General features: G+C 43.6%; 1 protein-coding gene across 2 annotated transcripts; it reads right to left on the bottom strand.

Moving 5' to 3' along the window:
• Positions 1-97: 97 nt before the first annotated feature.
• On the bottom strand, positions 98-15,516 carry itga2b (integrin, alpha 2b). 2 transcript variants are annotated; one of them, XM_048992110.1, is made up of 30 exons: positions 15,093-15,516; positions 14,554-14,684; positions 14,075-14,172; positions 13,628-13,793; positions 12,942-12,991; positions 12,773-12,818; positions 12,164-12,283; positions 11,461-11,505; positions 11,260-11,303; positions 10,990-11,055; positions 10,739-10,791; positions 10,306-10,517; positions 10,023-10,208; positions 9,086-9,131; positions 8,539-8,646; positions 8,332-8,387; positions 7,820-7,971; positions 7,105-7,215; positions 5,660-5,727; positions 5,168-5,315; positions 4,449-4,541; positions 4,035-4,114; positions 3,872-3,952; positions 3,402-3,507; positions 3,014-3,166; positions 2,648-2,752; positions 2,254-2,370; positions 1,967-2,068; positions 1,011-1,133; positions 98-640 (listed from the first exon to the last, which is right to left on the bottom strand). In XM_048992110.1, exons 1-30 carry the CDS (start codon positions 15,269-15,271, stop codon positions 527-529), a joined length of 3,159 nt encoding a protein of 1,052 aa, XP_048848067.1. In that variant the 5' UTR covers positions 15,272-15,516; the 3' UTR covers positions 98-526. The 2 variants fall into 2 exon arrangements, with proteins under 2 accessions (XP_048848067.1, XP_048848068.1); XM_048992111.1 differs by lacking the exon at positions 15,093-15,516 and having other exon boundaries at positions 13,628-13,864; positions 14,554-14,570.
• Between the last annotated feature and the right edge of the window lie 247 nt (positions 15,517-15,763).

Here is a 15,763-nt window from a genome sequence, read left to right as displayed (position 1 = left end):
CAAGTTATTAATTAAGGATTAATTGGACAGGAGAGTCAATGAGAAGCAATTTATCAGCAGCCTACGTCTGCGGGAATTGCTGCAGGACACCTGGAAATATATGCTGAAACTTTTTAATCAAAAACCTGTTGTTTGTGAAGCTGTTATTTCTGGATCACAGTTTCGGTACTCCTATGTTCTCCAAGTGTTTATAGAAAAATTATTGATGTCAAACATCAAGCAAGTGTTTGATTGATACTCTACGCTAACAATGACAGACAGTTGTTTGCATAGACAAGCTGTAATTGTTTTGCTCAAACTACAATATCTGTGCTTATTATAAAATCATTGCCGAAGCCAGCATGCCTATGGGGACACCTTGAGGAAGATTGCAGAATTGCAGGCTAACAACCTCAATTCACAATATTAGGAGAATCTGGGGTTCCGATGACGACGTCACAATTAAACAGCACACACTCATTGGCTGACACATCCTAAAATTCTCGTCCCCCTGGAATCCACGTTCAATGTCTACACCTGAGGCGGCTCAAATGTCAGTTGAAGTTCTCGGCTGTTCTACTAAACATTCGTTCTGCTCGGCGTCGAGTTCACAGGTGTTGTCACTATCGCTGGGAGGCCTGATGCGCTTGAAGAAGCCGACCTGAAAGGCAAGCATTTTGTGGAAATAAGGTAGCATGGGCAGATTTGAATAGACCTGTACGTACATACAGGGATATAATGATATCTCAGGTCTGCCTGTTCACTTTTCTCCCTTATTAACACATTACCGGCTACTGTACAACATACTGTAACTGCGAATGAACAGCACACATATGAAATGGGCAAAAAAAACAGCCAAAACAGACAGGAAAGCAGAACAACAGGGACATAATAAAATAATATGTCTTATTTGAGCAACAAACACTAAACATCAAATTCAGCCCAATGAAGCTGAATTTAACGATGAAAAAGATGCTAAATAGGAATAAAGTGCAGACCTGCTACATGAGACACACAATAGACTGGAGTACCTTCCAGAAGATGAAGTTCAGCAGAGCAAGGAGAAGGAGACCAGCGACGATGGCCACCACAACCCACCACACTGGCACCTTCTTCTCCCCATCGGGGCTCTTCCACACCACCTTTGTGTGGGTCTGCATGAGCACCAGCACTAATGTCAGTATGGCATTGATCCAACTGCTTCCACATACAGGGGTTGGACAATGAAACTGAAACACCTGGTTTTACACCACAATAATTTGTCAGTATGATGTTTTATGGCCAATACTGGATGAGAACCTTCTATGTCTTTTGCTTATGTTCCCTAAAACCTTCTATGTCTCTTGCTTATGTTCCCTAAAACCTTCTATGTCTCTTGCTTATGTTCCCTCAAACCTTCTGTCTTTTGTTTGTTCCCTAAAACCTTCTATGTCTCTTGCTTATGTTCCCTAAAACCTTCTATATCTCTTGCTTATGTTCCCTCAAACCTTCTATGTCTTTTGTTTATGTTCCCTCAAACCTTCTATGTCTCTTGCTTATGTTCCCTAAAACCTTCTATGTCTCTTGCTTATGTTCCCTAAAACCTTCTATGTCTCTTGCTTATGTTCCCTCAAACCTTCTATGTCTCTTGCTTATGTTCCCTCAAACCTTCTGTCTTTTGTTTATGTTCCCTCAAACCTTCTATGTCTCTTGCTTATGTTCCCTAAAACCTTCTATGTCTTTAGTTTATGTTCCCTCAAACCTTCTGTATGTCTTTTTATTGAGATTGGTAGTTCAGTTTCAGAAAGTTAAAAATCCAGACCAAGATTTTGTTTCAACCATCCAGTTGAGAATTCTCTGAATGCGACTCTTTATATTAAACTGGTCCGTTGAATCGAAATCTTGGTCTGGATTTGTACTTTCTGAACCGGAGGTTTCCATCTCAGCATATAATCTCTCTAAAGAAGCTCACTGGCTTGCTACGTCACTGACAGCTGTATTGTCTCACCTCTGACTGGCCACTGAGGTGCACCTCTGATTGGATCTTGGAGGACATGCTCTCCAGCTCATAAGAAGCTTTAGAATGAAGCACGAAGACTTCATAGGGTCTCTTGAAAGTGGGAGAGATGGGGCATATTGCAAAATAAGAAGATGTTTCTAGAACAAGGAGGAATCAATTAAGGTTATGCTGAAAATCGTCAGCTCCAGCACTTTTGAAAGGTATACATTCTCCTTACTGACTTGCCCTTTGGATGCAAAATGAACCAAATGCGTAGAATTTGCCTTTGCTCTTACCTCCAAAAATGTCTGCACCCACAGTCTGGACATGACCTTCACCACAGCACTGCCACCCCTCTCCAAGCCCTTGGCCTCACAAACGAAGCTCGAACAGATATCCCTGCCAGAGCAGTTCTGCCAGCAAAATTCATTCACTCACACCAGTGCAGCAAATGCATTAATCAAAGCCAGTTTTCATTGAAATATTATGCCATTCATGAATAAAGTAGGACTTGGGATGAGTAAATTAATAAAATCTAATACGTCGGTAAAATGAACAAGATGTAACCTAACGCTTGAAATACCAGTAAGAAAGTTCATGTTATTTTTTGGGAAGATATCCCCCTCTGGTGGCAGTTTTTGGAATTGCTACTGCTTGTGCGGCGTCTGTGGGTGCGGGGTAATCTGGTACCACGTGCACTGTCTCCTTGCGCAGGGGCTCAGCCTCCACTGCCGCGCGCTTGTCGATCCGATGAATTCGGTCAGTGGTTATACTGAATGGGTTATCCTTAACCAGCTAAAGCAACGGAAAGATAAAAAGCAGAACTATCTCCCAATGTCTACTTTAATTAATTTCATTAAATTTAAAAAATATATACACATAAACTGTCTTCTTGAGTTTCATTCTATAAACCTAAATCCAAGTGACTGGACAAAACATTTACGAAATTTGATCGTTTTGTGATTAATTTAAATGTTTAATATTTAATAAAAAACTTAGCTTTGCCCACTCTAGATTTGCCTAGAGAGACTCTCTAAATAGGCAGGAGATGCTTACATTGTAGCGATCAATATCAGTGGAGTTAGTATGGCAGGTGAGAGATTCCTCTGAGGCGTTGGCAAACACATACAGCAGGAACTTCCCCTGCAGACGGGTGGGGAAATCCACCCGCACTCTGGCATTGACTGTGGCTGGACCCAAGTTGCGAAGCTGGAAGATCAACCACAGAGACGTCACCACGCTCCCTAACATGAGTCCCTTTTCAGGAAATATTTCATAGCCAACACTCTGGAGTAAGTTGCTATTTTAAGGACGGAAAACCATTGTGCTTTGAACTATAAGGTTATTTTGCAAATGTGTTTTCTTCTGGCTGTCTGATGCTCCTCAGAAAAGCAATTTTGTGTCTGAAACTGGCATTAAAATGACTGGACTTTGACTGACTTACTTCATATACGTGTTCAACAAGAGGTCCGACATCATCTAGGCTCTGGGGCTGTGGTGCTGGTTTCCAGTTAACGATGGGCAGAACACACTCCGCAGGAGAGGAGCCCCTGCCCAAACGGAGAGGCAGTGCTTCAGGCTGGTGATTCCTTTCTCTCTTGGCTCAAGCAGGGGCCCCACAGAAGCATATCATATAGGGTCCCCAACCCAGACCAATTCAATTACACTCCAATTTTTTTAGGGCCACAGTCACTTAGGGGCCCCTGGAATCCCCTAGCTTTCTCCCCCACTACCGCACCCCTGACCCAATTGTACAGTTGTTTTACTTTACCCCTGCCCTGATTATTGCATTTTGTGGTGAACTTCAGCTGATCGAGGTAGGGGGCGCCAAGCTCCACACTTGCACTAATATTTCATCCTACTTTAAATTCGAAAGTGGAGAATATTTCTGACATCTGACACGCTGAGACCCACCCTCTCATTTCCAGAGTGGCAATGGCGCTGACATTGAGAGGCAGATCGATAAGGTTGCTGTCAGGGTTGAGGCTGTTCTTGCTGAGGATTAAAACAGGAATGAGACAAGTGTGGCACCATACTCACACTCTGAAAGCCAGTAAAAAGAAGGCGTTTGTCTTGCCTTTTTATTTGTATCTGGAAGGACACATGGCTATCCACTTCTTCCAGGTTACCCACACTGAAATAGAGACCTGCCTGCACCTGTAGCAAATTCAAGGTCAGATAGAAGAAGGAGTTATGCAGGAGAAATGAAGATAAAGTATCACTTATTAAGTATATTTCTGTTTGGAAATTGGTGGACAGTTCAGGTCCAGAAAGGAAAAATCCAGACCAAGATTTAGCTTCAACCAACCAGTTGAGTCCTCTGTGACTGTGACTCTTTACTGCTTATGCAAAATCTTGGTCTGAATTTTTACTTTCCGGATCTGAACTATCCGCTTCCGGAAATCGGCTTTCCGCAGTCAGCACTGGTATGAATATGAATATATGTAACTCAGTCCAAAGCTAATAAGGACACATCCTGTCAGGCCTTCACCTTCTGCCCTTGCCTCATGGGGTTTCCCAGATCGCAGATCACCACGACGCTCCCATTGTCCTTCTTCTGAGAGCACATTAGCCGACTGAAACCCTGGTGGAGTCAGATAGACATATCACTGCAAAAACATAGCGTGGCCGGTCTACTGATGCTAATCTGCGCCATTCACAGGCGTATGCATGTTGGAGCACATCTTTATCCCTCATGACAACAACACCAAAGCCCCGATTCCCCCAAATACGCTGAGAAACACCCTTATTTCCCACGTGAGGTCAGTTCCTTTGGTATAAACAAAGCTTGCTTGTCAGAAATCTCAAACTGGTGACATCACACTCCATTCACATGGGAGCTTTTAAGGGAATGGGGTTGCAATTCTATGCTTTCACCTTTATCTTTCAAAGAGCACTCCAATTGAAAGCACATTTTAAGAGGCTGCATGCATGCATAGATTTTAAAGTGATTACGGGTTGCATTTCATCCAGTATTTGAAGCATACACAGAAATATAAAATACTGTCATACTTTTGAACTTAGCTGATGCGAATCTGAAATAATACAAAATGCTAAAATCCATCAAGCAATCAATTACGGTGCCAATTAATCAGTTGGTCAACCAATTAATTAATCTTGAAGTCATGTCATTGTGTGGTGCATGAATTCTGATAGAACATCTGGATGTAGGTGATATAGGTGATAAGACGACATGGACCCAGACATCACCTCTCTGTTGCTCAGGACCCCCTGGTAGTGTGTGTGAGGGGGCGGGTGTATCTGCAGTTCTGTTTCATAGGCACCTTCCCCCCGGTTCTCTGCACCAATCAGCAGCAGCGCCGGACTCTCGTCTCCAATCAGCAGACGGTCATTTTCCCTTTCAGACCAAATCACAGAATCATCAGCGGAGATGCACAGAGGTATATTCTGGATGAAAACTAGTGCCAAGGCCGCATGCTGCTGGCTTCAACGCAGGTGAAAATAAAGCTGCCGGTTCAGGGTACATCTCCCTCAGCCATTTTCACCAACAGTCACGTTGATCAGGAACTTACCGCAAAAGCGGAAAGTCATTCACAAACAGACCCTACGCTAAGAAATGTGGCTTTATCTGACGTATACAAGATGTGCTGCCCACTGCTTACGAACTATTGTGTTTCCTGGATGCTTGTCTAAGACATAAGTCACAGCGTCTTCAGTGAGCATTACTGGGAAAATACTTACGCCTTGGCCGTCAGCCTCAGATCAGGTACACACACATTGTCCTCGCCGCAGTCCAATATGATGCGGGTCTGTAACACAAGATGAAAAAGCCAATAACCAATATGCATCCATACCTTCCTTCCAGGACCTGTCTACCAACATATTTTAATTATAATATTACACCATCCTCTGCAGTAGTTTGGTACACTGTCCTGAGTTATTCCCTGCCTTGTGTCCATTGTTTCCAGGATTGGCTGTGGACCCTCGCGACCCTGCATAGAACAAGCAGTGCCAGTAATCGGTAGGGTACTAGTTCAAGCCCCAGCCTTGGCAGAACAATCCGTGGCCCTTTGAACAAGCTCCACAGGGCACAAGGCAGGGGACTCCCTATATGAGACGCCAGTCCATCACAGGACACAAGGCAGGGGACTCCCTATATGAGACGCCAGTCCATCACAGGACACAAGGCAGGGGACTCCCTGCATGAGACGCCAGTCCATCACAGGACACAAGGCAGGGGACTCCCTATATGAGACGCCAGTGCATCACAGGGCACAAGGCAGGGGACTCCCTAAATGAGACGCCAGTCCATCACAGGACACAAGGCAGGGGACTCCCTAAATGAGACGCCAGTCCATCACAGGACACAAGGCAGGGGACTCCCTATATGAGACGCCAGTCCATCACAGGACACAAGGCAGGGGACTCCCTATATGAGACGCCAGTCCATCACAGGACACAAGGCAGGGGACTCCCTGCATGAGACGCCAGTCCATCACAGGACACAAGGCAGGGGACTCCCTGCATGAGACGCCAGTGCATCACAGGGCACAAGGCAGGGGACTCCCTATATGAGACGCAAGTGCATCACAGGGCACAAGGCAGGGGACTCCCTATATGAGACGCCAGTCCATTACAGGACACAAGGCAGGGGACTCCCTATATGAGACGCCAGTCCATCACAGGACACAAGGCAGGGGACTCCCTATATGAGACGCCAGTCCATCACAGGACACAAGGCAGGGGACTCCCTATATGAGACGCCAGTCCATCACAGGACACAAGGCAGGGGACTCCCTATATGAGACGCCAGTCCATCACAGGACACAAGGCAGGGGACTCCCTATATGAGACGCCAGTCCATCACAGGACACACATGCATGTACACAATCATACCCTTTGGGCACTTCAGACATACTAGTTGACTTATGTGAAATTGCAGGAGAAAACTAGAGTACCTGGAGAAATCTGCACAACATGGAGAGAGCATGCAAGCTCCACACACAGAGTAGGAACAGGAACCAGAGCCAGAACCCTAGCGTGGTGAGGTGTTACCCCTAAGCTAGTCCAAAACCGTTTCCATCCATACATCAGGAAGGATCATTCAGGCACAGTCACATGACCACGTTTAAGACACATGCTCACGGAGCCATTATTCCCTCACTTAATATTTCCTACAAGGTCACCTGTGCGATGGCTGCCATCTGGCCCTGCAGCACGGCCTGGGTGGAGTTTGCCAGCCTGTAGCTCAGGGCGATGAATATGGGGCTCAGCTTGTCCTTGAACTCCGACTCGTGCTGCACAGAAAACGTCCACGTAATATCAGATAAAACTACAAGACTTTGTGATTGGTTACTGTGTACTATTGAAAATCAGTACAAACAGGACAATTCTAAAGTAACCAGCGAGTAATAAGTACAATACTCAATGCAGATTTCAAATAGTGGATTAAACATTGCTGTGATGTTTTGCAGTCATTCTAATTGATTGGAAATCAGTACTTTAGTTGTCCATGTGTACAGTAATTATTGAAGAAAGAAAATGGATCACAGTATATGCTAAGAAGTATTTCTGGAAATAGTAGTACCTTACAGTAGTGATGGCCACATGAAGCTTCATGAACCATTTGCTGTATTTCGTGACCCCACTAGATGGCGCTGTTGCTTTGCTTTGGGGAGTGGCTTTGAGCTCTTTTTTTGAACAAAGAGCAAAATATGGTGAGGTCAGAAGATACTGCAAGCGGATCATGAAGCTTTATTTGTCCGTCACTATTTATGAGTGCTAGCTATCTACAAAAAATACACCATCCCCCCTAATGCCGTAATGGCGTCTAAAAGTCATCATTGGACCTTTTCCCTATTCAAGTAACATATAATTGATGTTTCACTTGGAGCAACCTACCCGTAGGTAGGCAGTGTGGTTCGTACAGGCCTCGCCCACTCCCTTTAGGATATTGAAGGAGAGGTTCTCCTGTGGGTTACTGGACTTCATGAAGAGGGTCCTTCTTCCAGTCTTCTGCTTCATCTTATCTAGCTGAAGCTCAGCGTTCAGGACTGAAAGTGTCGCAATGAAGAGAAAGGTGAAAGATGAGAATTCAGTAAGCAAGTAGGTAGCTGTTCGTTATTGGCCCTAGGGTAGCATTACATAAATCACGTAAATTAAATTTTAATTTAAATCTTAAGTGAGACATGTTACATTAGTGGCCAAAATTGTGGAAACACTTCCAATTTTTAGAGATTGTGGAATTTTATTCAACTGTTGCTCCAGTTACTTATTTAATCGTCCAATGTATGATATTTGTAACATTCTTATAAACATTTCCCCCAATATTTGTGCAGTAATTTTTAAAATGCAATGCCAAAAATGCCAGATGTTTCCACAGTTTTGGTCACTAGTGCACATGAAACATTTACCTATCTCTTCTGGAATTCTGTGGCCAGACACGCTGACACACGTCCGGATTGTGAAGCTATGTTGAAAAAATGGAAAATAATTAGCAGATTCCTACTATCATTTTACCCCCCTTATCTACAAATAAGTGCGTTCCTGTCAGTCAACAAGTCGCGGTGATTACAGGGAACAGTGGTTCATGAGTCACGTATTTGATGAGGTTCTCCTACCAGGAGACGTCCCTGGAAGTCGCCGGAAGCCGGCAGAGCTTAACGTCAGGGTTCAGGAAATCGGGGTGAAGGGAGATAAGGGCTTTCGCTATCACCACGGCTTGTGCCCTTTGCAGACCAAGAACACACCACACACACACACACTGATGGCATTTCACTGACATTTCTGAAATACTAAAAACAGTATTACTACCATTTATGTTAATACTAATAACAATAATACAAGTATGTATTTCCTGAATTCAGAAGATATGCATTCAGTAATTAAAAGAACTATGTTAAAAATTAAACACAAAATTAAACACCGTTATTAAAACACACTCATTGTATCTTAAAATGAACGGAAAAAGCCTGAAGCTCATCCAAACTTAATTATTTAAATAAGAATAATTATTTGCGACAAATGCACTGGATAACTTACAGGTACTGACAACATATCTGAGCACAGGGCCCCGCATTTATGTTACGTCTTACGCAGATTATTCCTGTTTTTTGCTGGATTCCATGGCCCTGCAAGATAATCCGTGTTTCAGTAGCTAGATCCTACCTGTACACAGCAACCTTGCTGACGCCCCATGCTCCAACTACAAGATCTGTAAAAAGGCAGATAAAAATATATCTTTGTCTTCAGAGACGCTTTGACAGTTATTACAATTATTCGCTCCTCCGAAAAATGGATGGTAATGCACTGGAGGCCAGGACAGGATTCGTAAAAAGAGAGTGAGGGTGAAATGCTCCTACGCGTAACTTTCACGAGTCTGCATCCTCGCTCAGTCTGCCTAGGAGATATTTCTTACATAGTTAAGTGCGGACGCCCCATCAAATGCTCAGTTTTTGTCGTGTGCAGTGAATAAGTACCGCGGCGATACTTGATCTGCAAGAATGTAGAGGCTCTAATGGAACTGTCACGTAACGCTCGCTGTCAGAGAGGTGAACTGAAATGTCGTTTATCAGGAGAAAGTCGAAGACAGCCCTAAAAATGAAACGCCACACATAAGGAAGCATACGCGCAGGGACAGGCACTCTGCCCCAGTTTGGGACATCTTCTACAGACTCCCATTTCTGACCCTCCATGAAGGTGAGAACTTGACGAGTGACAGCCTGACATTTTACCTGTCATTGGAACTGCTGAAATACATTTTATTTATATAGCACTTTTCAGGATCTCAAAGATGCTTAGATAACAAAGCAACCAAGCATATTATGGGAACGGAACGTCATGGACTTGCGCAAACAAAAAGGTATCTTAATGTATATTGTACAATGGAGGAAGCAGATCGGTCCTGCGGACTTGGGGAGGCCTGGGGGCCTCATTCAGGGGCCCAGCATTGAAATTGCTTTGCACAGAATTTGAACCGGTGACCTTGCAGTCACAGCCACAGCACATCGACGCTCTGAGACACACACATATGAACTCAACACTTCCTGGGATCAACAAGAGTGAGAGCGAGAGCGAACTGTCAGAAACGGCTTCTTAATCTGACCTGGGTAACCATTGGCATCGATGTCAGTCGCCCCCCTCAGGGTGAAGCCAAATGCTGCTGGGGTTGGCAGGTTCTGGAATGGACTTTGGAGAACCTGGCGGTGGTGGGAGAATAATCCATCAGCCTGCCCCATGAAGATGAAAACCCGGCCCTCGCTGTGCGAGAAGGGAGCCCCCACTGCAATATCTGAGAAAAAAACATTATAATTTCAACATTCTAAGACTTCAAAAAGGCACCATCGGCATTGATGGTTATGGCCAGAGAACTATGGAGGTTGCCTGACCATTGAAGCCATCCTGGTCAACGTCTCCCAGTGGTGCAATGGCACTTCCAAAGCGTCCGTACGTGTCAGCACCTATTAGCTTCTGGTCAGGCTTGCTGGAGAAGGTGAATCGCTCCTTCTGAAGGTAGACCAACACCTGGCCCACTTCAAGCAGCTGTTTGGATGACTGCCATTGCATAAAGAGTGGAGCCCCGACCAGGATATCGTCACGCCTGCAGGTACGGGGATAGGCATGACTTTGTTTAGTGAAAGAGGGATTCATTCAGAGATAGATTAAGCATAGGATCCCCAGAGGCACTTGTGATGCATTAATTATTATTTATAATAATGGTGTTATTGGATTATCAATAACATCTAGTGGGGTCAAAAAATACAGCAAATGGTTCACGAAGCATCGTTTTGTTCGTCACTAATAAGCGCCCTGGTGCCTTACCCATCGTTATTGATGTCAGTCACTGCAACAGCATGACCAAAATACGAGGCAACCTGAAGAGAAGATTTAAATAAACAACGTTGGTTGCCTTTGGTGCCTGTTCTTCATCCTGGAGGGTGTGGGGCTTTTCAGCTGTCTTTAAATCAATGATAACACTAGCAATAAGACAGAAGCTCATATCACGTTAATCAAATGCTGAGATGCTGGGCGTTGCGGAAGCTTCCATTTACACCATGCAGGAAGTGTCTCACCTGGGTGCCGAAGAACGTGTGGGACATCTGTAAAGAATACTTTGTATTTCCATTGTAGATTTTAACCTAAAACAGCAAAGGTCTGTGAGGCTGTAGAACACCATAAACACCACAAATAAATTGTTCAGAGAGATAATTTCTCGGTCTTGTTTAAATGCCATCCATGCCCCTGCCACCTGATTCTGTCCTTCCTAATGAAAGCGAATAAGGCTAATTTTACCCCCACTCGCGTAGCACTGACAGGAGTAACGATCTGGCAGCGAAACTTACTGAACCCACTGTGTTCTGATCATTGGGAGCTCCGACCACATAGTCTGAAACAAATGACGCAAATATCACTCCATATCATAGTCTTGCAGAGCCAATAAATCATATTCTCAAACATGTGGGTGACATTATGATGCATGTAACGTTCAGCGGGAAAACTAAACCTTTACAGTAGAAAGTAACCGTCAAAGTTCGCCGACATACCAGGGATGGAATCTCCCGTGAATTCGCCAACAGCCACCGAATAACCTGACAAACAGACGCAGCAGCAGTGATATCCAGTACACGCTATTGCTAACATTGCTAATGAAATGTTGAAACAAAATCCTGGTCTGGACTGGTACTTTATGGACCTGGAATCTCCACCTCTGTTTGTATCGTATACTGTAGGCCAATGTCATTTCAGGCACAATTCTGGAAGCGGGTGGGGAAGAATGTCGCTACACAGATACATTGTATCGTTGTCTGTGTGATAAATACAATTTAAACTTGACAGGGACACTGTTGTGTAACAGATCATAGGTTTTAAAAGCCAAGGAGAAAAAAATGTGTTTTTGCTCATATAAATTAAATGTTCATAAATCATAAGTACATATCATGAAAAATCCATAGGACTTCAGTTTATATGGCTAACTGGGAAAATGGGAGGGGGAAATATGTGAATAATTAAATTAAGAGGCAAAACAAAATAAATTAATTAATAATAAACAAACATATACTTAAATACCCATGTCCAACACAACCGTGCTCTGATTTCACGGTAGTTGTGATGCATATTGAAATATGCAAAACAATAAATATACACATGCATATTTTTTACAGTTTCCTTGCACGTGTACATTTTAAATTAATTTTCATTTAGAATCATGTATTCTTTCATAATCTGTGTAATGTGAATCACCCTTACCTTTATAGACATCGTAGTTACTCATCTCCGGCGACAGTATTGTGTTCTCCACATATCGCACTGGGCTTGTAGTCTGACGGCTTTTAATGATGCGAGGTATATCTGCAGCGATAATCTGACCTGCAACACGGAGGCACTGGCTGTCATTTACCGGACCGCGCGCGGTTTGTGAGTGACGAACAAGACTATATATTCAGTGTCTTATATATACGTCCTCTGACTACTGTTAACCATAACATAACCGCAGTGTTTATGCTCTGATCTTAAACTTTTAAATCGAATAAATAGTTTGCCTCCGGCAGTTGCCTTCTGTATTTTGCAACTTTCTAAACACTGGAGGGAGCAAGGAACCAACTGCGCGAACATAATTCCTGACTGGTGACTGTAGGGGGCGCCAGCCATCTCTGTTTATTTTATCTTTTCGTTTAATTCCTACCTCTTGTATTTATCAGAAAACAGATACACTTAAACGGATCAATGCACAATCGAATTTGCTGCAAAAATGTGAAATACAGAAGTGACGTTTCTACATGGGAACATTTTACTGAATCGATACCCATGGCATTTCCTTTACTTCTAAAGGAAAGTTTATTTCTAAGTTTATTTTACCTTCGAAGTAGTAACCACCTGGGGCACCAAGAACAACCTTTCCATCCTTTAAGAGAAAAACATGGGTCTGAGACTTACAGCTAAGTAGCAGAAAGGTAAATGACAACGATATTACCACTGTACCAGCTTGTGCGTTTTAGATTAGAAAAATTCAGTAAACGATCTCCACCTTTGTAATGTCCGAACTAAATCCAGCCTCACAGTATCGCCTGTCGTGATCTGAGAAAGTCAATGCACATATGTTAGCACTACATCAGGCGTGTGGTCCCTTTGAACGGGACAGAAATTAAACAACCATTTCGCTCACTTTTGTTTAACAAGAAGATTTTAACCCACCCCAAAACCAGTGGTTATCAACCCAATTTTCACCATGCCACCTCAGTCCGACCCTACAGTATATCAAGTATAGGTTTAATTAACTTAGTGCGCTTAGTGCGCTCTGCAGTTTACGCCAATCGATGCCTATGGCACAAATCTGATTGGATGCGCCAGTGAATTTTAAATTAAGCTTCTGTGGTTTGGCTTCGTGGATTGGTTGACTGGTCACTAGTTATGCGCTAAGCAGCTGCAGACCCAAGACCCGTTTATTTAGGTTAATTCTAGTATTGGGGCTGGGAAATCTGATCGTGGATCAGCAAAAGAGCTCTGTCTACCGACTCCCTCAGATCTTGGGTCGCGACCCACAGGTTGAGAAACACTGGTCTAAGCATCTGACTATAGTGTCGTATATGTTTGTTATATTTGTAAAATTAGTCAAGTCAGTTAAAATATTAATAAGTGCAGCTGTCTGAAGGGTGATGATAAATTGCCCAGATTAACGTGGTTAAGCAATGAACAGCCGGGCTTCGTACTTACAGAAGCTCCTGTCCTCATACACCTGATCAATCAGCAGGTCTTTGCAGGGGGCGTATTCTGTAAGCGTCCCCGACTGCATGTCCAGCATCTGGCAGTTTCCCACTGGCGTGCTCCCCGATTCGTTTTTGTTCTCCTTTACGTTCCAGTGGTACAGCGGGGCACAAGCCTGGTAGTGATACACGGACCAATGGAGTGAGATGTCCAGCGGGTTACGGATTGACCCAACCGCTTCGTAGACTGCGGGGCAAACAATTCGGAGGGTGGGCGAAATGATTTTCCGGAGACGCCAAAAAAAAAGAAGAAATTTAAACATTCTTTCTTTGACACCCCCACCCCCAGAAATATTATAGGTAGCAATCCTTAAGCAAGTTATACCTTCGGCTTGATTCCTTAGGGGGTTCGACACAAAAAGTCTGAGACCCCTGTCCTCCGTGACTAGGCGCTTACCAAAACGTAGCTCTGTGCAGCTCGCACGCTGGCTCCGAACCACTGGTGCGACTTGGACGCTTCTATGTGGTAGCTGGAGTAGGAATAATTTTCACTGCCTATTAAAACATAATTATACATTGCCTCATGAAACAGTACGCGAGGGAATGATAGATTATTCAAAATCCACGATTTTCTGATTTTATTCAGAATTTATATTTACGCCGGCATTCCAGTACACATTTGATGCTCCTCTCGACTGCGATTCATAACAATGATTAAGTATTTGATGATTAAGATAATGAATAATTTCAAGTTTTATGTTTTCGCGCAACTTGTGTCTCTTTCATGCGCCTGGCGGGGTCCTAAATGTCCCCATGTGGATGACAAACAATTACAGAAAATTTACCAAGCCCCCCCCCCCCCCCCATTCAGCACCTGCTCCTCCAAAAGTCTCTGCAGCCCTCTGCTGTTGTTGCATGACTGACATGAGCATTTACCTTTACCGTCAAAGGCCAGTCTGTCACACGGGTTATTCCCATGAGACCAAAGGCAGTGGAACACTGCACCACCCTCTGTGACTCCAGGCTGGCTCGTGTTGGCTTTAGGGGCCCCCACCACTAGACTGACCCTGGAGAGAAAGATAATGAACAGCTTCTCAGACATTCCACCATGGAGGCTTCCTGCTCCGACCCCAGTGTCAGGCCTGTGACATCACGCGGATCTGCACTGCTCAGAAAGTACGACACGGAACCTTCGTCCGTAACTCTAGATCCGAAGACAGCTAGTATGCATCAGATTTACACTGAAATCAAGAAAAAAAAATCTAATGAATTTTATTGAATTCCCGCATTCAAAAAAATAATCATTGTTTTAAATGTGAGTTCTGAAAGAGTACAGTTCAGAATTCTGACTTGCGGGGGGCGAAGGGTAGGTTAACAGGTACGTTGGTGCTGCTGGATCACTTACATTGATGCATGATGCTTCAGAAAGCCTAGAGATTTTAGGCAGGCATGCAGTGTTAGAAGGAGGTACTCACGATTTATTTTTGTCTTCATAAAAGTCCACAGAAAATCCAAAATAGCTTCCCTCCGGACCAGAATAAACAGTCACATTCTCTGCATCCAAGTTTAAGGCTGAGGCAAGATGAGGAAACGTACTGAACACATGAAAAACAAGTAGCAACAGATAATTCTCTGTTCTCTTCATCTTTTGCATCTGAAGTGAATTTCTTTGGTACTGCAGTGAGCGTTATATATGACGATACGCCTTTTCCTTCTGCAACTATTCCGTTGTATCTGCTATCTTATTTCCGCAATGTGCCGTACGGCGGTATCTGCCACTGTCTGAAGCTTAGAAGAGTAGGAAATGTGGTTGGGAAGTTGAAGTTCTTGACCAAATATGTGTTTGCATAAGTAATTGCTTTAGTCAGCCATTTCCCATACATAGAAATATTCCAGAATCGACATCTTTGAAGACGAGTTGCATTTCAAGTAGATTTATTTCAGGCGATTTGAAGACTGCGTTGTTTCTACATAATAATATACAACAGAGTAACTCTGCAAAAAAAAAGTATGATCACTGAGCAAACAAATTGGAGGATAAAAAAAAACTAATTGAAAAAGATAATGTAACATTATTATAAACCCAAAAGCATAATAAGAACCAGGAAATGTACCCAGCACAAACAATCACAATACAGAGTTTGCA

Source organism: Brienomyrus brachyistius, chromosome 22 (assembly GCF_023856365.1).
Source record: "Brienomyrus brachyistius isolate T26 chromosome 22, BBRACH_0.4, whole genome shotgun sequence".
Classification (NCBI taxonomy): Eukaryota; Metazoa; Chordata; class Actinopteri; order Osteoglossiformes; family Mormyridae; genus Brienomyrus; species Brienomyrus brachyistius.
The sequence above is the reverse complement of the archived record's forward strand: the minus strand, read 5'-3'. Positions and strand labels throughout refer to the sequence as shown.